Raw genomic sequence first — 26,727 nt, 5'->3', positions numbered from 1 at the left:
AAGACGTAAGAGTATTTTAACATTAGATTTATTAATTTGTGTATCAACCTGCATGAAAGGAGAAATAAATTAATCTGTTTATAGTAATTTTTAACTTTATAAGTTTCTTATTCAATTGAATGATTTAAATCAAATGTGTCAATTTAAAATTATACCATAAAAGATAGTTATCTTATATTATATAAATTTCACTCCTTGCTCTCGATTTAAGATAACGAAAGAAAAACTTCATCAAATGCTTTCATCGTATAAATAACTTAACACTTATTTGAATTGTACCTTAAGAAAAAAAATTAACGAAATTTTGATCCAAAATCAACAACATGACCTAATAAGTCAGGTTGCATTATTTGCTTCTCTTGCTTTTATTAGAACAAACCTTCAAAACTATAGGAGTAACACAGTACTATTCGGGGGATTTGGATGCAAAAAATATAAAAACACAGCTAGCAGAATTAAATTGGAACAGAAAGAGAGACGTTTTGCTTCAATTTTTCCATGACCCCCCATGTGCATCTAGCTTCTGCAGAATTCTATCTTTTACCTGTCTCTCTCAATATACTAACGTTATTAGGGGTCCACATCCATTATAAACTCACCACGTGTCTCTTCCCCATCTCTTTAAGGGTCCATTCTTTTGTGAGTCATATTTACGTTTCCTGCATTACCCTATTGACTATTAATTAATTAATACTATTAAGATGAGCTTATGGGTTTAAATGAGTTTAATTGATATGATTAGGGTTTTATATTAGATATGTGGATACGATAATGATGCACACAAGGAGAAAATGAGTTAACTTATTATGTCTTGATTAACTTTAATATATCTAGTTATACGATTTAATTAATAATTCATTTAAACGAAAATTTAAAAAACTTTACCTAGTTATATCCTTATTGTTACTACCCAATGTAACAGATTGAGAGTAATAATAGTAACTTTACCTAATTTAGGAATTAATTTAAACTAATAAGTAAATGCTCAAACAACAAAGTCTGATTAATATCTACCTCAAAGAGGATCAAGATTAGAAAAAAAGAATTTCACATTCAATCACATGCAAATTATATAGAGCAAGAAACTCGGAAGATAATAATATTAAAAATGCTATCATCGCGGGCTATAACCCATGTTCAATCTTGTCGCATTCATCCAATGTTTATCGAGAAAGAAAGAGGGAGGTGAGACTCATAACAGACTAGAATCCTATAAGATTTAGATAACACATATGGAAATGTTCCTCACCCCATCCGAGACGTTTATTCAAAACTTCCGCAATTAAATTTTATTTGAATGAACGGTTGTGATTGTAATGAGTACATTATTTTAAATGTTATTGTAAGTATGTGAATCGGACTCGTCCGATATATATATATATATATATATATATATATATATATATATATATAAAAGTAGAGGTTTGACCGCATAATCCAGAGTGTTGGGGCCATGAGAGAGTAAGAACACACGCGTGGGAGGCGCTGACAGACAGAAGGTGAAGGCAAAGGCACTGTTGCATTGCACGAACAAAGCCCGAAGAAAGAGAGGCTGCTGAATGCTAATGCCAACAGCTGAAATGAAGGAAGCTCCCAAGCCTTACTTTCCATCATCTTCCCACTTCTCGCGAGGGGGCGCAAAAACCCATGTATTAAAAGATGCCCTTTGTCGGGGCTTTCTCTCTTTCCTCATGGACATAGATGGAGGGGTCCACTTTCATTTCCCCCTTGCCACTTACCAAGTCTTAGATTAGATCCTCTCTCTCTCTCTCTCTCTCTCTACCTACAGCCCATACAGCCTACCACCCTATACCTCCGAAACTTCAAACTCTCGTTTGGGTCTTATTCCCATTAGTTTGCAAGAAAACTAGCTCCATGGAAATGGGATTGTAGCAGAGTTGATAGGAAGCCATTATTTTTTATTTAATTGCTTGCCTTTCCTGAAAGTCTGTAGTAGCTGTTACACAGCTTAAATATAAACTCATGGATTAAATAAATATCGAATTATTGTCAACTGTTTGGGTTAAAATGTAATTACCCGAAATAAGGATCTTTGAGGTATTTAAGGTTTGAAGCTGAATTAGCAAATGAAAATTTGATACCATTAATAAAGAATTTCTCAACCTTAAGGTATCCAAGAAGAATTTTCATTTTAAATTACTTGAAACATAGGACTCACAAAAGCTGTTCCTTTTATTATCATCATGATCATGTTATGATAGTATTTATTTCTTGGTTCCTTTTGAGATGACACCAAAACAAGGGTTTGATTGTTTTTTTTTTTCCTTTCTCTCTCATTTTACTAATTATTTCAATTTCTTAAAGTTGTTGTTGGCTCTTGGCTTATCAAAGATTCTCGGTGTGAATTTCTAACCCACATTAAGCCCTGTAGTTGATGTCTTATAAATTTTATATTCCTTGATATCTCAAAAGTTTGATAATAGAAAATTGTCATTCTACAATGGATTAGGTTGAAAGTTAATCATTTCAAGCAAAGCACAGTTAAACTAGATCCCCCAACCATATGTAGAACCTTGTATATTCCCATTTCGAGGCTTTACTAAAGTTGACTGCCCTTAAAACATATAGTTGTATATCCATCAACTAGTAATTTAATTAGAGATAATTAATTAAGTAATCAATCTTGACTTCAATTAATTTGATAATTAGCTATATAAGCTATGGCAAGAATAATGAGGCCATGATTTAACCGTCTTATATGGACAATGATGCATGTATATACTAATTAAGATAGAAAGATTCGATATAATTAACTCAATTATATTAGTTGGAAAAGGAGAATTAGCCGCCAGGGCTGAGGTATATATGAGTTGAAATTGTAGAGTAGAGATGCAAGTTGAAAAGAGTACAAAGCTAGTATTATTATTATTATTTTTTTATGCTAACAAATTTCAGGATGTTTTATGATGTGAAAGAAACACAATTTGTAAATTTGCAACTTGATTATGCCGGTCTCCTTTGCTGCTAACCACTTCTTTGTCATGGTTGATAGAAATAGATTAAGTATGAAATGCCTTTATCCGCCAAGAAAAGGAAAGAAAAGAATATGAATTTAATACTACAATATTGTTTTTTTTTTTCAGAAGACTTTGCAACAAATTCCACATTAGTATTCTATGTTCCCTCTTTTATTTTTTTTTTTCCCATTCATTTAAAATATATCTAATACCTATATGTATGGAAAGGCTCAGGGAACCTAATCTTTAATGGTAGACAAATTCATTTAGGAAGTTGGCAAAAGGAGCTTCCCAACAAAGAAAGAAAGAAAAAACCCTTTTCTTCTTTTGTGATGGATAGAGATGTTCGATGATTAATTAGACTACTAAGCGTGTATTTAGGAGTGAGCGTGTCGAGAGAATTAAAATAAATAGTTAAACAGTTTTGGACATATGTCATTACCTGACCTTACTTAGAAACAATTTTAATATATAAGTATAGATGTCATGTAGACAACGAATTGGCTTATTTAAATCATTTTTAATTTCCCTTCTGTCTTCTTGATTAGCACTGGCCGGCTTCATTGGAATTTATGTAATTTGTTTTTAGAAAAGAAACAAACCGAGAAACAGAACCATGTTTAGGGTCAGTCAACGCAGCACCCACCAGGTTGCCATTATTATTATTTTTTTTAATTTAATTTGCCGTGGTGTTTAGAATTTGATCTGATGGTTGTCATTCTTCTTTTGTGTATATAAATACGTTGAAAGATAAATACCAAATTTTTAATCTCAAAGAACATCCTGAATGATATATTGAGATTCTTGGCGAAATTTTTCTAGTATGAAGACTTTTAATTTGAATTTTTCACATAATTAAAAATGGATTAGTATGGTTTATGGATATGGTTTAATTTGTCGGCTTGCAATTAGTACAAATTAAGAGAAGCCATTGTTTCAAAGTTGCCGCGGCAACGTTCAGTTCACGGGCTCATCCAACAAATATATATAAATGGTATCTGTCTTTTTGCCTGAATTAAAGGGTCTATGGTGATGTTCGTTAATTTGTCAGTCAGCTGTGGATTGAATTTGGTGTACGCTATTAATATTTTGCAGCTTGGAAATTCTTAATTTGAATTTACAAGCATGATGCCATACTATACTAAGGTCGCAAGGAATTACCTTATTGCTATCTTCCTCTTCTCTTTTTATATAATGAAATTACGTTAATTAATATATTAACAAGTTGACACACGTCATAAAAAATATAAACCAATCAAGTTCGAATTTCACTCTTTTTTCTAAATGAAATATAAAAAACATATAGGCAAATCTCATGCTTGCCTTACGATCACCCTAAAATGAAAAAGGAAAACAAAGAACCCAATTTGAAAGCAAAAGGAAGGAAACAAAACCCTCTGATCACTCAAAGGCATGAGTCTCCTTGACATGGGAAGTTGGGGTCTTCAAGATAGGCATGCAGAGAAATCTTCTTAACTAGAGAGAGAAGTTGTGCAAGTTGATGGTGAAACAAGATAAAAAAGCTTAGAAACTATCACAACTTTGAATGCTAGTGACTCAAACTATATTTTAATCAAGTCCATTTCATTAAACAAATCACCCAATCACCATCTTATTATTTTAAAATTAAAAAAAAAATAAAAAGCTTATCTCTGTATTTGAAACCAATTAAAGTCCATGGAGGGCTAACAAAGTTAAAGAAAAGATAGGAACAAGATTAAGAAATAAATTAAAGACCATGTGAAAGGCACCCATTGCCTCGAATCTGGCATATTGTTGCCGTGTTTCTGCTTTTCTCACAAGTCCATCCATCTCTTACCAGTTCAAGGCTGTTGCATCCCCATCTGCATCTTCTCCAGGGAGACCAACACAAAGCTTTCACATGTTGGAGGGAGGGGGGGTTTAATTAATTAATTCAAAGGTCAATAGAGTATTGGACTTTGGGTTAGACACTAAGTAAACGACAAATCGAGGCGCCCACGTGATCGTTGGCAATCGATGTGGAATCTTGTTTATCATAATTAAAACTTAAATCATATGGTCAGCTTCATTTTCTTAATCAAGATGCTAATTATAATTTAAACATATTACCGTTCAACGGAATTTGTGGTGGAGAAGTCGATTGTTTCACACTAAAATTTCCTTTGATGTTGAGTTCTTCATGTATGAACATGACTAGCTTATTGCTGGCCACCCATTTTGGAATCCTTCTAAAGTCACAGGCATGGTAGAATTGTTAAAGGAAATCCTAAAAAGTATTTTCCCAATCAAGAAGCAACTTAATTAGGATGAAATTAGGACCTTAAAATCCCAGAATTCAGTTATAATTAAAAGTTTGACAAACCGTCAACGTGCATAAAGAGCAGCCTAAAGCACTATAGTAGTATGCACTTTAGCTTGGAAAAAAAACTTAAAGAAAAGAAAGACATATAGCTGAAAGATTGCTTCAGTAATCAGTACTATATTGACTTAAAATATGTAAAAAGAAATTACATTCATGATTGTACGGAAAAATCTAAATATTGAAAGACAAAATTGATGACTTTGAGACGATATGCACCATAACTTGTTTTATTTTTTTTTCAGATTTTTTAAATTTGTTAGTTTATTATGTTTGAAAATATAAATGATCCAATAGATCACAGGCTTAAAAGGTCATAGACCCTAAATAACATATAGTAGTAATATTTTAACTAGAAAGCAATCGACAGCGAAAAATGAGATATTAATGTGAATCTATATGTAGTTAATATTTTATATATATGTATATTGGTGTCACAAATTTTGGGATATGATTTTAGTCGGAAGCTTTCCAGTCTCCATGGAGTTCTTACATGCAGCAAAATTCATCAGCTGGCTGAGGAAATTGTTGATTTTTTGTGAGTAAGTGGACCAACATTGAGCCTGGCCCAATTAACCAATCCGAATTTCGAGACCAGGCGAAGGCCCATTTGATATTTTCTTTTGTTTTCTTCTTTTAGAAAAAAACTCTTAAAGATTTTTTTTTTTTGAGATAATTGTCATTATCATCACCATCATTACATTGTGTCGAGCTTTTCTTTACAATTATTTGGCTATGAAGAATGCTCAATCCATAATTAAAAGACAATAAAATGCAGAGAGAGTAGTGATTCCGTGACCCTTTTGGGAACTTGGTGCATGCTAAGGACCATGTCAATGTTCCAACCAATCGAATCAAAGGATAATCAATTGGCACCGGTTTGTGCAATTATCAAATATTTTAGTGGGGGACTTGAAAATGAGAGGCCTTGAATGCAACAAAATAGCTTTTATTTTGTGTGCTACGTCCTTTTTTTCTTTTTCAAGTCTTTTTTAGCTTGACTCAATTGGAAAGTTAGTGATCGACTCTCTTGTCACCATGCACCCATCATTTATGGACTGCGACAAAGTTTGGAGGTACAACTCTGATCCCACTACCAAATACTATAATAACTTCATGATTGGAACCAGTTGCAAACTTCTCCATCTTTGGTTGTTTTATTTTTTTTTTATAATAAAAATATGCATAAATATGTTTGTTATGATGAAATTTCAAACCAATGTTAGCATGCTCAACTCAGTCTGAATGATTAATGACACAAGCATTTTGTTTCTTAGATATTTTTGAGGATTTGTCCACTCTAGTTGATGCATTTGCAAGCTGAAAGTCTTGGTATCTTGTTCTCTATTCTCAAGCAGTGTATGCTGTCATCATGAGTTTGAACTCTTCAAAATTTATGAGTCCATCTCCATCTTTGTCAACTCCTTTGATCATGAGGAAGCATTCACTGAGACTGCACCTTTCATAACCAAGACCAGCCAGTATATTCTGCAGCTCCTTGGCTGATATGAATCCATTTTTGTCAGAATCAAATATGGCAAATGCATCCATCAACTCATCTTCTTTGTCACTGAATTGGACTGTATTGACTCCAACAGCATCCATGAATTCCTTAAAGTCGATGTATCCATCACCATTTCGATCCAATTCCCTCACCATTGCATCGGCTTCCTTCTTTGCTGCAGACCTTTTCCGCCCCAAAGACGATAACACTTCACTGAGCTCAAGCGATGATATTTTTTCGTCTCCATTTGTGTCAATGAGCTTGAACACTTGCTTCAGCTGACTAGAAACTTCCATGGAAGCAAATGAAGATGAGCTGCAATCAAAACCAGCAAGTAAAACCTTGGGGTCTCTTTTCTTGTATCCCTTTTCAATGCTCAAGACTTTGAGCTTTAGCAAAAATTTTCTAGCTTGCTTGCTTAAAAAGATAAGGCAAGACATTGTAAAACTAACAGAGTATGTATAAAAAATAGAGGATAGCAATGGCCTAATGGGGCTAATGGCAGATATGTTATGGGGAGTTGATCAAGGAGGTAATGGTAGTTATAGTAAGAACTCCATCGTGGAAAAACCAAATGTCTGCACGAAAAGAAAGCCGAAATGGTGGATACTCTGAATGTGAATTTAACTTATGGTGGAAAAGCATGTTCCATGGTTCTCCTGATCTTGATGATAAATTAATAGCATGCAACAGTTGTTCTGATTTCTTGGTTTGATATCCTCTTCATGCCCCTCTGTTATATAACTGAATAATGTATTTGAAAAGTCAAGGAAGCATCCTCTTCTCTTCCGTGGTTGTTGTGTCTGGTAGCTTATTAGAACACTAGTCAAGGAGGAAGATGAGGCAATTGTCGGAGATTTCTTCTGTTCATTCTGATTATTAAGATATAAAATATATCTTAGAAAGTAATGGTGAATTGGACTGATCTTTTGGCCCGTGGCTGTGTGGCTTGCACATAACTCATAATCTTCAAAGCTTAATTATTATACGTACCATATAATTGCGTTCAGAACTTATCTGCTGGACCTAAGATAGCGATGATGCTTAATTAGATGAGGAAAACAAAAGGAGTTGGAAGGTGAGGTGGCTCTCCAGCCAGAAAATGCTCAATCATTTTCTACCATTCATCTTGATCAGTTAAGGCCTTCCCTTTGATGAAAACTAAGTGTTATAATCCTATCAATCATTTCAAGAATGCATCTTAAGATATAATAAATTGACTGTTTTTGAACCTTTTCCTCTCCAGTTTACTTGCAGCTGCAGAGTAATAATTACTACCATGGTGCATGGTATTGCATTGAACAGAAGAACTTCTGCATATTTTTCTTCTGAATTAGCAAATAAATGCACAAGGTTTGGCCTAACCTGTTACTGGTTTGGATGTGGCTTTCAATCTTATTTAATTTCCTTAGATTTTGACCTGTCTTATATCTTTTAAAACCTTTTGAGGGCATTCTCTTTACAACTGTATAAAAGAATATGGTTGATTTTTCTATCGTTGTCTGTAGTGAAGGGAAAGTTTTAAAAACATCCTCATCAAAAAATTAAGTCTTGAAATTGAAAGGACTAAGCAATATAGATTCATCTATATGCAAACCGACAACATGGTTACTTTGGTGAAAGAAAAGTAAGGATGCAGACTGAAAACTTAAAAGTTTCTTTACAGCCAAGCTTCCTGCTTGTGAATTGTATACAATCAACAATAGAGGACTAATGATAGTTCATAATTTGTTAGATAAAGCTATTCTGCCGTCCAACCTAACCTTATCACTGAATGCAACTTCTACATCAAACAAAAGAGCGGTGCCTGTTCTATCTTTTCTTTTCGATATCAGAAAGTAAAAATGAAGAAAAAACCGGGTGCCTTCTTCCTTTTAGGAAAAGATAATATAGAACCCTTTTTATTTATTTATTTTGTGATGCGGTGCATAGTTCTTTGAGATCCATTAAGATACAGCTAACTGGCTTGTTTATCCCTCTCAGGCCTGTGAACTAGGGCTATCACGTAAGCAGTTTGTATCAAAGCATTTCTTTCCACTATTCTTCCGTTGAAGTAGCACTACTCACATTCCTTCTTGCTATGATTCACTGCTTTCGGTTTTCACAGCACATTCATTCCTAAGAAAGTTGCAAATAGAATATTATTGATTCCATTGAACAGATACTAATTCCTCCCTTTAAACATATAATTACTCGTTTAAAAGACTATACAGCCTTTTTTTTGTTCTTATCTGCTAATCCATCAGTTTTTATCACTTGCATAAAGTATTCAGTCTAGAATCTAATCGATCTCCATCGCACACAAGTAACTAATTTTATCCACACCATCATAAGTAGATGCGCACTAGAGCTAGCTTGATTCTTCAAGCTCATATTCTCGTGCCTAACTGCACCAGGCGTGGGCTATGTGTCTCGGGTCTGATGTCACATCCCTCTCTCTCTCTCTCTCTCTCTCTCTCAGAAATGGTACATGCAGATGTAATCAATCATGGAGAGGCAGAGACATGGGAAATGTACAGCAATCAACTAGAGTTAAGGTACAGAGATATGCATGCTTTATGAATGGGAAACAAGTGGAAAGCAAAGTGCTTAAAGATAAAGAAGAAAAGAGAGACTGAATGATGATAGATACGAGTGACTGCCTGTGTCCTTAAAATATTGATCTTGGAGTATTCATAAATCATAACTTTATGAGTCCTAAAGGCGAAGAAAGATTGTTGTGAAACAAGGTTTGGTTGATTTGTGTATTTTTAGTATCAATCATCAAACTAAACATGTAGATAGGTAAAATCAGCTGCATTTTGCTATGCTTTTGTATGTCATATTCAAGACCAAAGCAAACCAGTGTATTATCAAATCATATTATGTGTTGCAGACTCCACCCCAAAACAAAGCAGGGTGTTTAATTAGATATCTTCAAGGGCTTTCCACTCACTAGTGTTTTTCCCATTTGAAGGCAGGACAAGAATGATAACCATAATTTGCTTTATTTTTCCCTTTCTTTTCTCCAAAGAGAAACGTTAAGTAAAAAGGTTTGATTGCCGATTATATTTACAATAAGGACAGAAAAATGAAAAGAAATCATATTACTCCAAACTTAGCTCCTATCTGGTAATGAAGGCATATGTCCCAAACCAAGAATTTTTACCTTGTTTTTCTTTTTTCCTTTGAAGAAAAGTTATTACTAAAGTGCTGTGTATACTGACAAAATATGAGATGATAAGAATATAAAATAAACTATTAGTGACTTTAGAGAATGAAAGAAAAAGCTTAGGTATGGTGGCCCAGCTAGTCCCCTTTGATTCCTTATAGCATGGAATTTGAGCAACGCATTCATCCTGAAAGGCCAATCAGCCAGCAGGAAACCACAACATTAGTGCTCCCACCTTTTATACCAAATCTCCCACCCTGAATATTTTACACTTTTCCGCATTCAAGTATTAGATATAATCACAATGGTAAATGAAACCACATCAGAAATAATATGGTTGTCTCTTCTATGTGATATTCTAGACTACCACTTTTTTACTGCATTGATTGACAGCACCAATTCTCCTACTCTGTAAGGGAAAATGTTATAGAGTAGACCCTTGGATATAAAATAAATGCAAGCAAATCTTTTGACTATAACAATCACTTGACCTATTGCTGCTCCTAGTTAAGAATCTTGTTTAGTGGAGATAGGAGTAGCCGATATTCAGGTCAGGTTTTTTTCCAGCATCTCACATGGCGGTGATTTTTCAACTATCCTGGTGTCAAAGTTATATTCGTCCTTCAAGAACAATTCAAAGCATGCAAAGCATCTGGTTACAGGACATATTACTCTTAAGTAATGAATCAGGCGGGAGAAAGGTTCTGGAATTTCAAGTTTCACAGGCAGCCTGTTTAATCAGTTAGGAAATCTAGTGCAAAAGTAATATATTCTTAGGCAGAAAACAACTGACAGGAATATCTGACGAGATTTGAAGAGGATATGTAAGCATGGATGGCGTTTGCACTATCATCACGCACTATAATTCCACCACCCCAGCTCTCTCTTCCTTTATTGGCCGTTACAAAAAGCCACCACGCTTGCACCTTCAGAAACTAATTACCCTCACGAAACTCATGCATTCGCAATAAGCCATCAATCTTATCTAAAGAAACCCTGATTGCCCATCTTTCTCCTAAGCAAAATATATATTTGGATTTTTGGAAAAACCCCACCAATCTTTGTTCAAGAAATGATGTCTACAACATCAAGATTGGAAGAGAACCCTACTGAAAAAACATCTCAGTCACCTTCAGTTTCAAATCCCACCCAGAGATGGCCAGCGAACCTCATGCAGATAATGCTTTCAGAGCTGAAAACACAGAGAAGAATAGCAGTTCCTTTGGTGGCGATGAACTTAACATGGTTTTCAAAGATAGCGGTAACCACAGCATTTTTAGGTCGGCTAGGAGAGCTCCAGTTAGCCGGTGGCACACTCGGGTTCACCTTTGCTAATGTCACTGGTTTCTCTGTCCTTAACGGACTTTGTGGTGCCATGGAACCTGTTTGTGGTCAAGCCTTTGGAGCTAAAAACTTTAGGCTACTTCACAGGACACTTCTCATGGCCATTGCTTTATTAGTGTTTGCTACACTGCCTATTTCTTTCCTGTGGCTTAATGTTGACAAAATTTTAGTCCATTTTGGCCAAAAAGAAGACATTTCTGCTGTTGCAAAGACATATCTTTTCTATCTTCTCCCTGATTTGGTTGTCACTTCGTTGCTATGTCCTCTCAAAGCCTATTTGAGCTCACAAAGCATAACTATTCCCATAATGTTTAGTTCAGCTTTAGCGCTTGCTTTTCACATCCCTATCAACATCTTTCTTGCAAAAGCTAAGGGTCTCGAGGGAGTTTCAATGGCTATCTGGATAAGTGATCTCATAGCTGCAATCCTTTTAGTCTTGTATGTACTGGTAGCGGAAAATAGAAAGGGAGGAAAGTGGAAGGAAGGAGGATGGTGGGATCAAGGTGTTCAGGACTGGCTTAGGCTGCTCAAGCTCAGCGGGCCATGCTGTCTCACAACCTGCCTTGAATGGTGGTGCTATGAGATTTTGGTCTTGCTTACGGGGAGGTTACCAAATGCCAAGCAGGCAGTAGGAGTGATGGCTATCGTCCTGAACTTTGACTACTTGCTCTACTCTGTAATGCTGTCGCTGGCCACATGTGCATCCACTCGCGTCTCCAATGAGCTTGGAGCAAACCAGCCTGTCTCCGCATGCCAGTCAGCATATGTATCATTGGCAGTGAGCACACTTTCAGGTTGCATTGGTGCCATGGTGATGGTAGGAGCGAGAGGTGTTTGGGGCTCACTCTTTAGCCATGATAAGGGAATCTTAAGAGGTGTAAAAAATATGATGTTGCTAATGGCACTGGTTGAAGTAGTGAATTTCCCGTTAGCTGTTTGTGGAGGAATCGTCCGTGGAACAGCTAGGCCATGGTTGGCAATGTATGCTAATCTTGGTGGGTTTTACCTCTTAGCTTTACCGATGGCTGTCGTTTTAGCCTTCAAGACTGCACTTGGACTAAATGGATTGTTGCTAGGATTTTTAGTTGGGATGGTAACATGTTTGGCGTTGTTGTTGGTCATGGTTGTGAGAATAAAGTGGCATGAAGAAGCTGGTAAGGCACAAATACTTGCCTCTAATGTGGCAGTTGTTGAAGATGGAAATCTCAAAACTGTTGACACAGTAAACCCTACTGAAGTATGAAAAAAACAGAAAACCCAACAAGCTTGTTAGTGCTTCAAAGCCATGCTCCATATACATAAACTGATAAAAACACTGACCTCTTTATCTCTTATCTGTTTTCGTCCTTTAAGTGTAATATAGAGGAATCTTTTAATCCTCATGAATCATCAGTTCACAGCCTCTTGATTCAATTGAGAAAGCCTATTTATGATGAGGTAACTTGTACATAGCAAGAGCTTTATATGATCTAGAAGAATGTATTAAAGAAGTATTGCAGAATTCAGCATCTCCCTTCGGATGCTGAATTCAATGGTCTTGTTTATAAATGATCCATTCACGATATAGCTAGAGCAAAAAGGCAAAACAGGAAAGTAAATGCCAGGTTTGTTTTACGCATGCAAAAGTTTCATGAACACATGGATGGGCAATAACAAGCAATATCATGACTAAAAGGATGCATAGATTGATCATTCACTAATTAAAAGAATTACATCTCACAATGAGTGCCAAAGGCAAGTATTACCCATCTAAGATTCAGGTTCAGAACTTAAAGAAGCAAGTTCCTTGGCCTTCTCGTCTATGAAGCCAAGAGCTGTCATTATCTTGTGACCAGGTGATTCCACTTCAGACCAAATGCCAAGAAGCAGATGAGTTGTTGTAACTTCCCCATCATCACCTGCAATTTGCAGATTGACTTTCAGCGTTCCCTCAACAGTTTTATATGCCATGTACAAAGCCATCACAAGCTCCATGAAGAAGAATTTTACCAAACAGACAATGCACACTAATAACAGCAGCCATGCAGAATCTTCATGACGTAGGGGATTAGTAAAACTCTATGAGGCATCCAGATTACCACTGTTTCTTGGCTAAATCCTATGTACTCGACGTAGTTAAAATAAGGAGCGAATAGAATCATATATCCCCTTTATCACAACATGTAACGGTCCAATTAATTCACTCAAATCATCTTACTTTGTTTACAAGACATACAACATAATAATCAATGCATAAAGAAATCATAAAATCAGCCACAAAAGCAACTAACAATAAATACTGGAAACTAACCAGATTTTAGTTTCTGATCAACAGCCCAATCAAGGGCCCTTTGAGCAGCTTCTGTTAAAGGAGGATGCTCAGGACTGAAATAGTACATGTCAGCCTTTCCTAGTACTTTGACAGTTTCTTCACGCACCTTGAAAAGTGTGATTCCATTTGCACGCAAAAACTTTGCAGCCAGACTAGTCCCTGCAGAACAAATGAACTTTAATATAGCATAATATAACACTAACAGAGTTACGAGTTATTAGGTAATGCATCTGATGAGCATTTTCCTAATGCAAAGATAAAATGGATTTCAAGCGAACCCAATGTGTAACTTGAAAGAAATGCATGCACCATAAACATGTACACTATGCAATCCTCAATATAGCAGACAAATTCAAAATTAACTATTATCCTTTCACTTTCACAACGTTCTCCCCAATATTCCTGGTTTTTCTACAATCACTTTTTTATAGATACAAATATTGGTGAAGCACAGAGACAATCCAACATATGAAAGCAATAACGAAGTTGACAACAATATGAATTTCAGCACTTTCTTTTTCTCTCTTTCAGAATTTCTATTCTATTTCCGCAAAAGTGATAACTAGAAACATTAATTTTTTACTAGAAAAGGGGCCATTCTAATAAAAGTAACCCTTTCATATCACTAATACCTAAAAACCTGAAAACTATACAGGCATTACTAACAATAAGGGTATGGATTTTGCTTACGACTGTACCAAGGACACTTTTTAAGGTAAGTTAAGATACTATTTATAACAATATTCTTGTATTAAATGCACTAGTTGACAATTAATATGATGATTTTTAATGCATTAGTAGAATGAACTAATTAATATGGTAATCTTAAAGAGTGCACCTAGGGCACTCATTAGCAAGCAAAACCCTAAGACTATACCCGGAAAATTTAACTATACTATCTGTATTAGCCCCGCTCTGTCTATTTAATGCCACAGTTGAACAAAATTTTTCCCCTTTTGACAATGGAAAGATTATGATATGACTTCTAACATGTTATTCACCATCAAGAAAGGGAAATTAATGAAAATATTAGAAAACAAGGACGTTAACGATAAGAAAACTATTGATATGACCCCCACAAAAAAGAGTAATAGTGCTGTTGCAGTGCATTACAGGGAAATACCATTCTTGTAACTAAATTAATGTGGCAGCTTTGAGCTGTAAAGAGAAAAGGGTTTCTTATTTAATTGAGCAACCAGAAGACAAGGATGTCGCCAAATTTTGGCTCAGAGGCACTTGCTTATCATGCAAGGATGCTACCTACCAACTAAGGCAGCACTGAAAAGTAACAAAGTGAATGTTTTGCTTGATGAAAGTAATCATGCTAATTCCAAACTTCCGTATCCCATTGACCCATGGTAGCTCACTTCTCAATAATGCTGATTCTCATTTTCAATAATGACCAACATTATCATTGATCACACATTGTTTTCAACTTAGTTTGATTTAAAATGCATGTTGATGTTTCTCATTGTCCCATACCTATTGCAAGTGCTAAAACATTAGGATGACAATGAAGCACATAAATTACTAACACCGGAAAAGTGAACTAAAAGAACTTCAAATGGGTAGTGGAAAATGTGATTAGTGATTACCTTCAATCAAAATGCCCATGAGAAAAGCCTCAGTTCCAGTAGTAGGATACTTGAGCTTCCTCGCTTCCAACTCAGCCATAACAAATGACTTTATTGCCCTCCTTGACCATCTGTATTTCCATTCACTCAATATCTCAATAAAAACCCGAAAAGGAATGAAAATTTTATCTTTTTAAAATCCAAACAAACTGAACTTACTTGGGAACTTTCTCAGTGGAAGCAACCCTGTCTGGCTTCCTGCAACCACAATAAAATTACATTAAAAAAACCAACAAAATAAAACTGAAATTAAAGTTTAACCTAATGAAGAAAAGTAGGATATGAGAAATTTTACGCAGTGGGGAGGCTAAAGGAGACAGTGGCAGTGATGGGGCGGTGGTTGGGCAAGTGGGGTCTAGGTTTTGATGATCGAAGAGAAAGTTTGATGCCAAGCCATGGACTTTGTAGACCGTGGGGCTTTAGAAATGAAGAAGATGAACTGGGTTTTGATTTGTTTTCGGATTGGGTGATAACTGGAGTGACCGTTGCTGGTTTTGAGAGACAGTGGGTAGCTGCCATTTTTTTTTTTTTGGCTAGAAACTAGAATAAAGGGTTTGGATATGAGGAAAATTGCGGATAGGCGAAAAAATATAATAAACGAGAACGACACCGTATTCAAGCCTGATAGTGTTATACTTGTATTTTCCAAACTCACTTCCTCAACAAAATTGGGCAAAAAATAAATCAACTACATAATTCTATTTATTGATCACTTGTTTAATGCCAACTAAATTACTTTTATCATATAAAATATTTATTGAACGAATAGCATACTTCAACTAATGATTTGTCAATATTATCTATCTTGATTAAGTTACTGTTATTTTTGAGTGGGTATCCAGCAGGAGGCACTCTCCAGTCTCTGGCCCAAGAAAGAAAAAGAGAGGAGCAATATCGATATTGGGTTTGAGCTGAGCCTAAACCTTAGCCTGGACCGAACGTTTATTTTCCGGCCCACCAACCATTTTTGTGGGTTTATCTGAACAAAGCTCATACTCTTGGGCAAGCTTCCCTCCTTAATGCCACTTTTAATTGTACCCGACATTGCTCGTGATCAGAAGAATCTCCCCAGCGACAGAAGTAAAAGCGGAAAGAAAACCAAACCCCCTCTTAACACATCCATCATTTTCAGGTTTCAAATCACATGTAGTGCTTACTACCCATTGGGGGGAATCCAAAGTTGAGTTCCTTCCCCTGTACCCAACCAAATTTAACATTCTTATGCCGCCAATTACGTTGGAGCCGCAACGTAGATTAAGGGTTCAAAAAACGAACATCTTCCCCCCCCTTCCCTCCCATGTTGTCTAAAAAGATAGTGTGTTATCTTCTTTAAGACATGAATTCATTGATAAACAATGTGAGATGCTACGTGATTAGGCAGCAGGTGGGGAGGAGACCTAATCAAAGATCTTAAGGGAACCACTCAAGCTTAATCAAGGTTCAATTTTGTGTGCCGAAAAAACACACCCTTTCTGTTGTCATGATTTTGTCAATCTACCCACCTGATCTTATACAGTTGAGAAAAAAAAAAAAAAACCTTTGAAGGGCAAGCCGCAAGTGCCAACAGCCTTTCCCTGTGGGACTGTGGGCTCCTTCTCAGCTTCAGGCCTGCCTGTACCGCACCAATTGAAGAAAAACTGTGAGCAATCTAGTGGTTCCCACTTGGGATATTCAGGCCTGTTAACTGTTTAGAGGGAGCTCCACAGGCTTCAAAAGTAGCAGGGAATGTTTAGGCCGGTTGGTCAAACTGGAACTAGAAAGAAGGCTATGTTTTCTTCCTTTCGCTCTAAACTAAGAAGATCTTGGAGCTGGGTAGGACAGCAAAAATCTGCTGCATGTGCAGCACCTACCAGATCTCGTGAATGGGGCCCTCTTCACCTTTGGACGTGTAATTTCTGCTTGTCATACATACATATAATTATCGAATTTCATGTTCTTTTTTCTTTCGTATGTGGGATTCGGGATGACCTCAAAATGCCCTTACTTAATACAAGTTTAGGTAGATAGAAAATCAGGGGATATCTTCCTCTTCAAGTAGAATTGCTACTTTCAACAATTACAGACAATATTGTCTTCATCACACATCAAAAAGAACATCTGGCACAAGTGTTACTTACAAAGTGAGTTATCCTAGTAAATGCAATTAGTTGCACCTGTCTGCCAACCTGTTTCCCTGACGGCTATAAACACCATATATAACAAAGCCACGTAGCAACAATGCATTCCAGATTAAGATAATAACTAGATTAATTAAATTGACCCAAATATGTTATCATTCCAGTATTTCAATTTTTTTTATATATTGATTAAAGTATAATACCTCCATGAGCTAAGCAAAAAAAAAAAAAGAAGTAAAATACAAACTTGGTTAAAAAGCAACTTTACCTAATAACGAACCTTCTCTTAATTATAGTGTGAAATTACGTATTTTTATGTGATTATACCAACTCAATAAATATAAGTCATCGATTTTAAATGAAGGGTTATATCAGAAGACATTTTTCACTAGTTTTGCAATCAAAATTATGTAATGAGGGAATATCCTTGTTATTCAAATTAAACTAAAATACAAAAATGTCAGCCTTGAGGCGGTGGGAAATTTAGTTGCATCCGTAGGCGGGGGCGTGAAAGCATGACCAAAGGGAAATGAGGATCGTCTTAGGTCATTCTCATGTCACTGCATGTAAAACATTATTAATGATTGCGCCTATCAATCAAGACATATGAACACATAGCTAACCACTCATTGCTTCACTTTCACTCCTTGGAAAAATTTTACAAATTAAGTATGGTTTTTACCCCCTTTTTTTTCACATTTTACTATAATGATATGGTGTATTGTCTATTTTTACTTTGATTCAATTCCTTAGTATTACATAAACAAAAGATAACATCAAATCAAGCAATTCAAAAGAAAAATTCTAGTGGGAACAAAAAAAGGTATCTTTGCTACAAATCTTTTTTTACAACGAACAATGAAGAAACTTGTCACTTTCATATCACCCTATTATAATTACTTAGTTAAAAAAATGGTGGGACTTGTTGAAAACTTCATGCCTAATCATTAAAAAGGAAAAAAATATATATCAAGATTTGCTATTGGATGGATTGCCCAAATATTGATCAAACTTTGTTGTTGGTTTTTTTTTTTTTTTTTCATTTTGAACTTTTCTCCTAAGGGGTACATCATGAGTAGGCTATTGGATTCGATGCCTTGTGAAAGGGAGCCAAAAGGCCCACATCCCTCAAACCCCTTAGGACAGGGCAAAAGTCCCCATCCTAAATTGACTTGAATTTGCAGCATTTTCTTTATGGGTTCTGCCTCTGCCTCTGGCTTTGACAAATCAGTTTTCCTCCCCTCAACAACCAGATCTTTCTTCTTTTTTCCAGCTGGCCCGACTTGATGTAATAACTGCCAGCATCTATCGACTATCAATGAATGAACTGTTCTACACTATGGGATGCAAAAGAAATGAAAACATGTTAATAACCCCTTCATAAACATGAAAGTGCCCATTTATTTGCATTTATTTTTTCTTTGTTGTAAAGCTGTATGCATCTTGATGATGAGAAGCTAACTTATTCACAAGCTTCACCAAGAGGCAAGAAAAAAAAACAAACATGTCGAAAAAGTGTGGTGTTAAATGTTAATGACATTAATTTCATTAGGGTTCATAATAAAGAGTTAGATTCATTGTTGAGAAATTAGTAAACATTTGCATTTATTTTGGAAAAGAAAGTAGAAACTAGCGTTAATGAAAAATAAAATAAAATAAGAAGGAAAATAAATTGATTTTTATGCCTTCTTGTGTCTTCCATTTAGAGTATGTGACAAAAATAAATCAAAAGAAAATTGTTATTACATTGCTATAATCATGCAATTCACCTTTTCCCTCTTTTTTTTTTTTCCCAATATAATGTCTATTTAGGTGTTGGTAACACAAGATAACATAAACTAACATTATACATAATTAATCACATTTGAAATAAAAGAAAAATGATTCAAAAGAAAAAACCCTTTCTTATCAAGTTATAATCAATGTAACAAAAGCTTCTCTGGATGATGATAAGTGATAGCCAACCGATTAATAATTTTAAACACACAGTCAAAACGTGGAAGTCACCATCCAAGGAGGCTTAAATAATGTTGTAAAAATTAAACCATTTCAAATCCCCCCCAATGCCCTAAAGTGCTTCAACCTCAAGAAATCAAAAGAGCTTGGTCCTAATCAATTTAAAAAAAAAAAAAAAAGTGGGTCAGTTGAGTCATCAAGTCAATTGACTCAATTCCATAGATTTTTTCCATTTCTAAAATGTTTTTTTCAAATAGGTCAGTTATATATATTACAAACCAAGACTTGCAAGGCAAGCCAGATCCTGTAAAAACTTTGTTTGCTTTCTGTTTAAGTTTTCTTGGGTCTCTGCTGTCGTTCCAGTGCTTGCTCCGAAGTGGAAATATTTGCCCCCCGATTCAGATCAGACGGTGATATAAGCAATCAGTTGTTGTCCGAAATTGTAGTGGCCTTATCAAGCAAACCCTCCGTCATCATGGGGAATCTTTTTCAAGAGCATAAGAATATACGCCAGCGTGTTTAATTTTTTAATCAAATGGTCAACATTTTTTTTAATTCACAGGTAGCCATCAGGATTACATAAATACCCATGTGCTCCATTTTAGATTTTTTATAAAAAAAAAAAGATTGTTCTTTGATTCAGAATTTACGGGCTTTTTAATTAGAATTTGTCTCAAACTCAAAAAACACGTTTGATAGTAACCATAAGTGTTAAAAGTGATTGAAACGACCTAGTTTCAGAAGAACAATAAATGAATGTTGCTGTCTTTTGCTTTCCATTCAAGTAAAAACCGAACCAAATAAAATCCACGTGTTCTGAAATTTCTTTGTCATACCTTAAAACATGATTTTTGGGAAAGTGAAAATATTATTAATGGATACTACTGCGATCCATCTTGTGTGAAGGATAGAAACGTGCAACTTAATCTGCTGGATGATTAATAGTACTATTTACTTACTAAATCAGATTATGTGATGTTAAATATTTATTTTTATATATTCTATTGATTTTGTAAATTTTATATCTTTAAAGAAAGAAAGACAATGAAGCCATCAGCCCAGGCCATTGCTTAAAAATAATGGCCGAAGCATGAACTGAGACTAGTACTGGAGCATCACATGCACAATGTTTGACCAAATCATTTTTTTCTTAAAACAGGAACCTAATTTGACGGCCAAGATCTTTTGGTTGAGAGAATTTAGAAGCCTTTGACTATGGAACGTGAAGAAGCATGCAATGTCCCAAAATGAGTAAGAACCATTCCAAATTCAATGCTCAATCAAATTAAAGATTTGGGCAAATAAATAAAATAAAATAACTATGATTTGTTTCACAAATATCGATTTTTTTTACTTGGAACTAGTTTAGTCCTACATGTTTAATCACGTCACAAGAAAACATGCTTGGAGTGTCTCACGGAGAGATCTGCGGCGCCGCTGTATCTAATCCTAACCCACGTCCCACTTAACTCCCGCCTCCAATGTGTGAATCCCATTTCGAATTTAGCGCCAAAAAGGTTCCATAACGGTCAAAAAGGCCAGGCCGTCCCCGACCACCACAAAAAAGAAGAAAAGCCCGAATTTCCTTAAAAGATTGAATTTAAATTTAAAAAAAAAATTAAGAAAGGACCCAGCTACCGACGTGCTGAGCTGTCATCCACGTGTCTCTTCACTTTCTCCTCGTACCAGACCCTTCGTTGCTTCAAAAGGCCACCAACTGTAGCCAATTTATGCTTAGAGTTATTCGCCCTTCCTAATCCTACGTACTTTTCCACGTCAGGCCACGTTGGGCCCCTTTTGCTTTTTTTTCTTTTCTTCCACTAATAAAATAGTTTTTCTTCCTTTATCGATGTGGATATCTCCGCGATGACGTGGCCCCCACTGCCGTCCCCAGTTTGGCGGGAACGTCACCGGTTTCCCGCCAAACCCGAACCCGAAGCTGGTCCCCTTTGGTTTTGGGGATAGACTTTTAATTCAAGTTTTAACCGCCAACAACTGTCACTTTTAACTGACGCGTCGTTTAGTACATTAACAGCTGTCGGTTTTCGGTTAGTGCAACGCACGTTTGGAGGGAAGAGACTCGAAAGTATTCAATGCCCTACTTGCCACGTGGCAGCGTCGTGAGGCAAACGTGGTTCAATGATCGTGAGGCGTTAAACCTTCAACGGAGAGTTTGATTTAAAAATGACGGTATTATTTTTTTTGTTTTTGGTGTGGCCAACGCTTCACTGTGGAGACGGCCACGTTGGAAGCGGTGCGAGACACGGTCTAGCTAAACCGGAGAACATGTTTTCTGACAACCATGCACGTGATTTGCAGACAGTGGGCCCTATGTGCGGGATGGGGGTGTTGGTTATGACAGCATGTCGTAGGACATCACTTGTATGATCGACAAGTGTCAATTCAACAATTCAAAAAATCAGTTTTTTATTAAAAAAGAAAGAAAAATAAAAAACCCTCAGTTTAAGGAGCAAGACATAATAAATCCGAAAGCGTGCCTCCACGACTATCTCTAAACTCATGCGCGCAGTTTTTGTGCCTTCCGACCAATTAAATGCGACCACGTGAGATTTACCTTTATATTTTTCTTATTGGACTAATTTGCCCTCTCAGAGATCGTGACCGTACTAAAAGTTCTTAAAAGGAATATGAATATGCTTAGTGCTTACGGTCGCCTAATACGATTTGTTCCAGCGTATGGGGTCGGAATCTTCGATTTCATAGCTTCCTTCTTGGAAAAGTACGATCGATCCAAACATTTTCTTAACGAATCAGAACAGTGAAAAAGACGGATGTACCCATTCAAAAATGAGCAAAACAGGAAAAAGTAGGGGTAAAAAGGGGAATCGAGTGGAATTATAAGCCAAGGTAAAGATCAAAGATTACATTACACCGAGAAGTACAAGAAAACCGGCCCAAAAAAGTGACAGAGAAAAAGCCGATTCGAGCGGGGTGTTGTCACGTGCGGACGTCATAATTTCCGTCGGTAAATTAAAAACTTAATTATCAAGCTAAGAAGGGTCCCATGTTACTAACGTGGATAGATCCATCACCGTTTATCAAAGAATTCCCTCCTCCTTTCATTCTTGAGTCGAAGACACGCAAAAGGGCAGTGGCCTCAGTACAGGTGGCATCCGAGCTGGACTTATGAACTACCCCGATTGGGGATCAAGCGACACGTGGCAGTAATTAAAGGTAACCAGCGGGAGTGTGTAGAAGTAGAACGTATTTGGATGTAAGAAAACCTGGTCAGCGCGGGCAGACTCATCGGGCAGGCGTTACTCACGCCATGCGACCCTCCCCTCTTTCATTTTTTATATTTTCCCCTCTCTCTTTGCGTATAATAGATGCGTGGTTTCGGTATTATATAAAATTAAAAAAAACAAAAAATAAAGAATATTAATTAATCTAAAATATATATATGTATATAAAGAGGAGCATAGAGAAGGAGAGGGTAAAGAACAAGGCGTGCTTTGCGCTTGGTAACTCGTTCTTTTTCTAGAGGAAACAAAAACAAGGAAAAACAGAAAGGAGAGAAGGAAGAGTTTGGTAGGGGTTGTTAATAGCGATTTAGTCGAAGGTATACAAAGTGGAAGAGTTTTTAGAGTATCTGGCATTTGGCTTTGTTTGATTCAGCCAAGAGCGTTGTTGGTTTCCTAGGTCTTTCGTGACATATAAAGGGTTGTTTTTTGAAGCTGTTTCTTTAGTGAAGTTTTCAATCGTTTTTGGGTTCTTCAAGAGACAGCAAGCCAAGCAGTAGAAGAACAAGAAAGAAAGAAAGAGTAGAGAAAAATGGAGTGGCATGCTTGTCTTGATGAATATGAGAAGCTTGTTAGAAGGATGAGCACTCCCAGGTTTGTAGTCTTCGTTTCTTCTTTTCAAATCAAACAAAATTTCACAACTTATTTTTTTCTTGTGAGTCAGTGATTTTGCAACAAAAGGAAACAGTCGTGGGTTTTCCCGTTGGTTTTGCCTTATAACTTGTGCTTCCTGGGAGTCTGGGTTTGAGCTCTTTTTGGTTTCTGGATTTTCACCATGATCATATGTTCTAAAAGCCAACAATTTCTTTTCATTTGTTTCCTCTTGCTTTCAGTGTTCTCCTCAGTTCTGGATTCAAGGTCTCTGTTTTCTTCTGGTTTTTGAGGTTTCTCTTTCCTCCTAATTTGGAACAATATCTCTCCAAACTTACCGAAATTAGTTAGCAAACTTTAATTTCTAAACCTTAACTGATAGTCACAAATTTTAATTTACAAATTTACAAATATTATCATTTCACAAAATTTCATAATAATTCTTTGACATTTTTTCCTTAATATTTTCCGGAAACTTTCAAAATCTTCCTTCCTTAAACTTTTCGAAGATCTCTTTCATTAAACTTTCTTGCTTCTAAAATTTGAGAAAACCTTACTAAGGAAATGAATTTCCGTGACTTGACCTTTCCTTGCTTTTTATTGTTTTTACAGGGTCGTGATCGACAATACCGTCTGCCCCACTGCGACTCTTGTCAAGGTTAGCTTCCACGAAACCCTTCAAATATGAACGCACCGAAAAAATTGTCGTCTTTTCTTTATTATTGCCCAAAATTTTGACTTATGGGTCTCTTTTTTTCCCTTTGATTTTTCAAAGCCTTCGACTCATTCTTTCCTCTTGCTTTGATTTCTCAGGTTGATAGTGCTAGAAGACACGGAATTTTGTTAGACGCTGTTCAGGTTTTAACAGATCTGAATCTTTCAATTAAGAAGGCTTACATTTCATCTGATGGCCAGTGGTTCATGGATGGTAAGCTAACTTTACTAAAAAAATTGATTTTTGAAATCAAGTTTGTTCTTTTAGCATGTTACTATTTCTGGGTCTTACTTGAAATTTCTGTTACTAACATTTTCCTTTTGGGGTTTGCAGTTTTCCATGTGACTGATTTAAACGGAAACAAATTAACGGATGAGAGTGTTATTAGCTACATTGAGCAGGTAGTTATTACACTTAAATTTTATTTTATTATTAATAATGGGATGCCCTTTATAGTAGATTAATCTGCCATAAAACTGATTTTATTTTTGTCTGCTTTGCAGTCCCTTGAGACCACTCAGCCCGATAGAGGCCAAGGGTTTAATGGCTTAACGGCGTTGGAATTGACGGGAACGGATAGAGTTGGTCTTTTATCAGAAGTATTTGCAGTTTTAGCTGACTTGCAATGCAATGTGGTAGAAGCTAAAGTGTGGACTCATAATGGTCGAATCGCCTCTTTAATTTATGTAAAAGACTGCAATTCAGGGTCCCCTATTGAGGACTCGCAGCAAATTGACAGAATCGAAGCACGATTAAGGAATGTTTTGAAAGGAGATAATGATATTCGTAGCGCGAAAACTTCAGTTTCTATGGCGGTAACACACACTGAGAGAAGGTTACATCAAATGATGTTTGCAGATCGTGACTATGAAAGAAAGCCTATTTTGCAACATAGGGCAGATTCTCCTGTGGTCACTGTACAAAATTGGGTGGAAAGGGGTTATTCAGTTGTGAATGTTCAGTCCAAGGATCGAACCAACCTTTTGTTTGATGTAGTTTGCACATTGACAGATATGCAATATGTTGTGTTTCATGCCACTATCAACACAGCTGGGGATAATGCATATCTGGTACTTAATTGTTTCATTATTTATCTTCTTTAAGACTTTGGATACATGACTTCAGTTTATTGACTTCAATTTGTTTAATCTTGTTGCAGGAATTCTATATTAGGCACACAGATGGAACCCCAATTAGTTCAGAACCTGAAAGACATCGTGTGATCCAATGCTTGCAAGCTGCAGTTGAAAGGAGAGCATCTGAGGTATATTTCTATTCCAAGTCATTTCCCCATTTGACTGTTGAATCTTTAATTTTTAATGTTTGTCCAATATTCCAAAGACTGATGCATTAGTTGTGTGATTTCAGGGTGTAAGGCTGGAGTTATGCACTGATGATAGGCAGGGTCTATTAGCAGATGTGACCCGAACGTTTAGAGAAAACGGTCTTAACGTGACAAGAGCCGAGATATCAACCACGAGGGACATGGCTAAGAACGTTTTTTTTGTAACAGACGCAATTGGAAACCTAGCAGATCCCAAAATCATTGAAGCAGTGAGACAAAAGATTGGTTTAGGGAAGTTAAAAATAAAGGAATTGCCATTGATTTATCATCAAAAGGCAGAAAGGGAGGAGCAGGCAGTAGGGGTTGGTGGGACAGTGTTGTTATCACTTGGGAGCCTAGTGAGAAGGAATCTGTACAATTTGGGTTTGATTAAATCCTATTCTTGAAGTGGAAACTCCAAGGCAGCAAATTGGTAGGAGATTTGTTCACTGCGCTTTGGTTGGCAAGTGGCATATTCTTTGCTTCAGGTTTGGGCTTTGGCCTTTGTGTACATATGAAAAAGGTGGAATTTGGTGATAGTTGTTGCTATAGTTGGGTTTGGTTGGCTGAATAGACAGAACCACACAGAGAAGATTGGGAGGCAGCTCCACCAATTTTTTTGTTACCCCCAATGCTTGGTTTAGGGGAAGGGAAGATTTGAATGGGAAGAGGGAAAACACAGGAAAAGTTAAAAGGATATTGGTGGGGTTTGTGAATTGTGCTATAGATTTGTTGCTGTCAGAGAGAAAAGAAGATTAGGTAGAAGAAAAATATGGTTTATTATACACAACATTTGTACATAACGACTTTTAAGTATTAATTATAATGGTTGACTTGATTTTTTCTATATACTTCTGTCTACTATTTTCTGCTTGGGTCCATTTGTTTGAAGGGAGAATCTAGTGTTTCCTTTGATTAATATTATGCAGACATAAGGTCCTACCCTTGTAGATTAAAAGGAATCCTTTGCCCAAAGGGTAATCCATCCAGATGCTTCTTCTTTAATCACCACATCTAGAAGTAACACCTAAGCAAGTTGGAACCAATCAAAGCAAAAAAACACTCGGAACAAATGGTTGATTTTCAAATGGACAAAAGCATATTTTTATCTCAACTGGTTTTTACTCATGATGAAGGTAATTACACCTCTCCCACCCAAAAATTGTAAAAATATTAGTGTAGTGGGGGAGTACAACCAGCACCTGTCCACCCAAGCAACTACTAAGAACCAATCCAAGTGGCCTAAAATCCCAAGTTCGAACGACAAATGTAACTAGGGTCGAGCTGGTTCTTTCATGCAATTGGCCAGCCATTCAAACAGGTTGGGGAAGGTTAGGTCTAGTGTGCCTAACTTTTTAGATGTGGTAGAGTTACTACAAAGCCTTCAACAATTTAATAGCTGCATAGAATAGCAGTTATGGAAAGAAATTTATTGGTGGATGGTCTTTAATTATGAAATCCTAACGGTTTGTACCCGCTGCCGCCCCTATTACCTCATAAA

At 36.3% G+C, this 26,727-nt stretch overlaps 3 protein-coding genes and 1 pseudogene across 3 annotated transcripts; 2 read left to right on the top strand and 2 right to left on the bottom strand.

The window, feature by feature from the left end:
* Nucleotides 1-6,264: 6,264 nt before the first annotated feature.
* LOC18606380 (uncharacterized) lies at nucleotides 6,265-7,263 on the bottom strand (annotated as a pseudogene).
* A 3,634-nt stretch (nucleotides 7,264-10,897) lies between these two features.
* LOC18606379 (MATE efflux family protein) lies at nucleotides 10,898-12,749 on the top strand. Its single transcript, XM_018118463.2, has one exon. The coding sequence runs from the start codon at nucleotides 11,047-11,049 to the stop codon at nucleotides 12,559-12,561; it is 1,515 nt and encodes a 504-aa protein (XP_017973952.1). The 5' UTR covers nucleotides 10,898-11,046; the 3' UTR covers nucleotides 12,562-12,749.
* Nucleotides 12,750-12,983: 234 nt separating this feature from the next.
* On the bottom strand, nucleotides 12,984-15,829 carry LOC18606378 (ATP-dependent Clp protease ATP-binding subunit CLPT2, chloroplastic). Its single transcript, XM_007039954.3, has 5 exons — nucleotides 15,559-15,829; nucleotides 15,423-15,461; nucleotides 15,225-15,334; nucleotides 13,609-13,788; nucleotides 12,984-13,216 (listed from the first exon to the last, which is right to left on the bottom strand). Exons 1-5 carry the CDS (start codon nucleotides 15,780-15,782, stop codon nucleotides 13,068-13,070), a joined length of 702 nt encoding a protein of 233 aa, XP_007040016.2. The 5' UTR covers nucleotides 15,783-15,829; the 3' UTR covers nucleotides 12,984-13,067.
* A 6,936-nt stretch (nucleotides 15,830-22,765) lies between these two features.
* On the top strand, nucleotides 22,766-26,073 carry ACR7 (ACT domain repeat 7). The gene is made up of 7 exons (XM_007039953.3): nucleotides 22,766-23,190; nucleotides 23,800-23,845; nucleotides 24,001-24,115; nucleotides 24,236-24,303; nucleotides 24,406-24,972; nucleotides 25,062-25,166; nucleotides 25,271-26,073. The coding sequence occupies exons 1-7, from the start codon at nucleotides 23,129-23,131 to the stop codon at nucleotides 25,631-25,633; spliced, it is 1,326 nt and encodes a 441-aa protein (XP_007040015.2). The 5' UTR covers nucleotides 22,766-23,128; the 3' UTR covers nucleotides 25,634-26,073.
* Nucleotides 26,074-26,727: the final 654 nt, after the last annotated feature.

The sequence above is a fragment of the Theobroma cacao genome, chromosome 3, assembly GCF_053813885.1.
Source record: "Theobroma cacao isolate CCN51 chromosome 3, ASM5381388v1, whole genome shotgun sequence".
NCBI classification, from domain to species: domain Eukaryota; kingdom Viridiplantae; phylum Streptophyta; class Magnoliopsida; order Malvales; family Malvaceae; genus Theobroma; species Theobroma cacao.
Note: the sequence above shows the minus strand (reverse complement) of the source record. Positions and strands in the feature narration are given on the sequence as shown.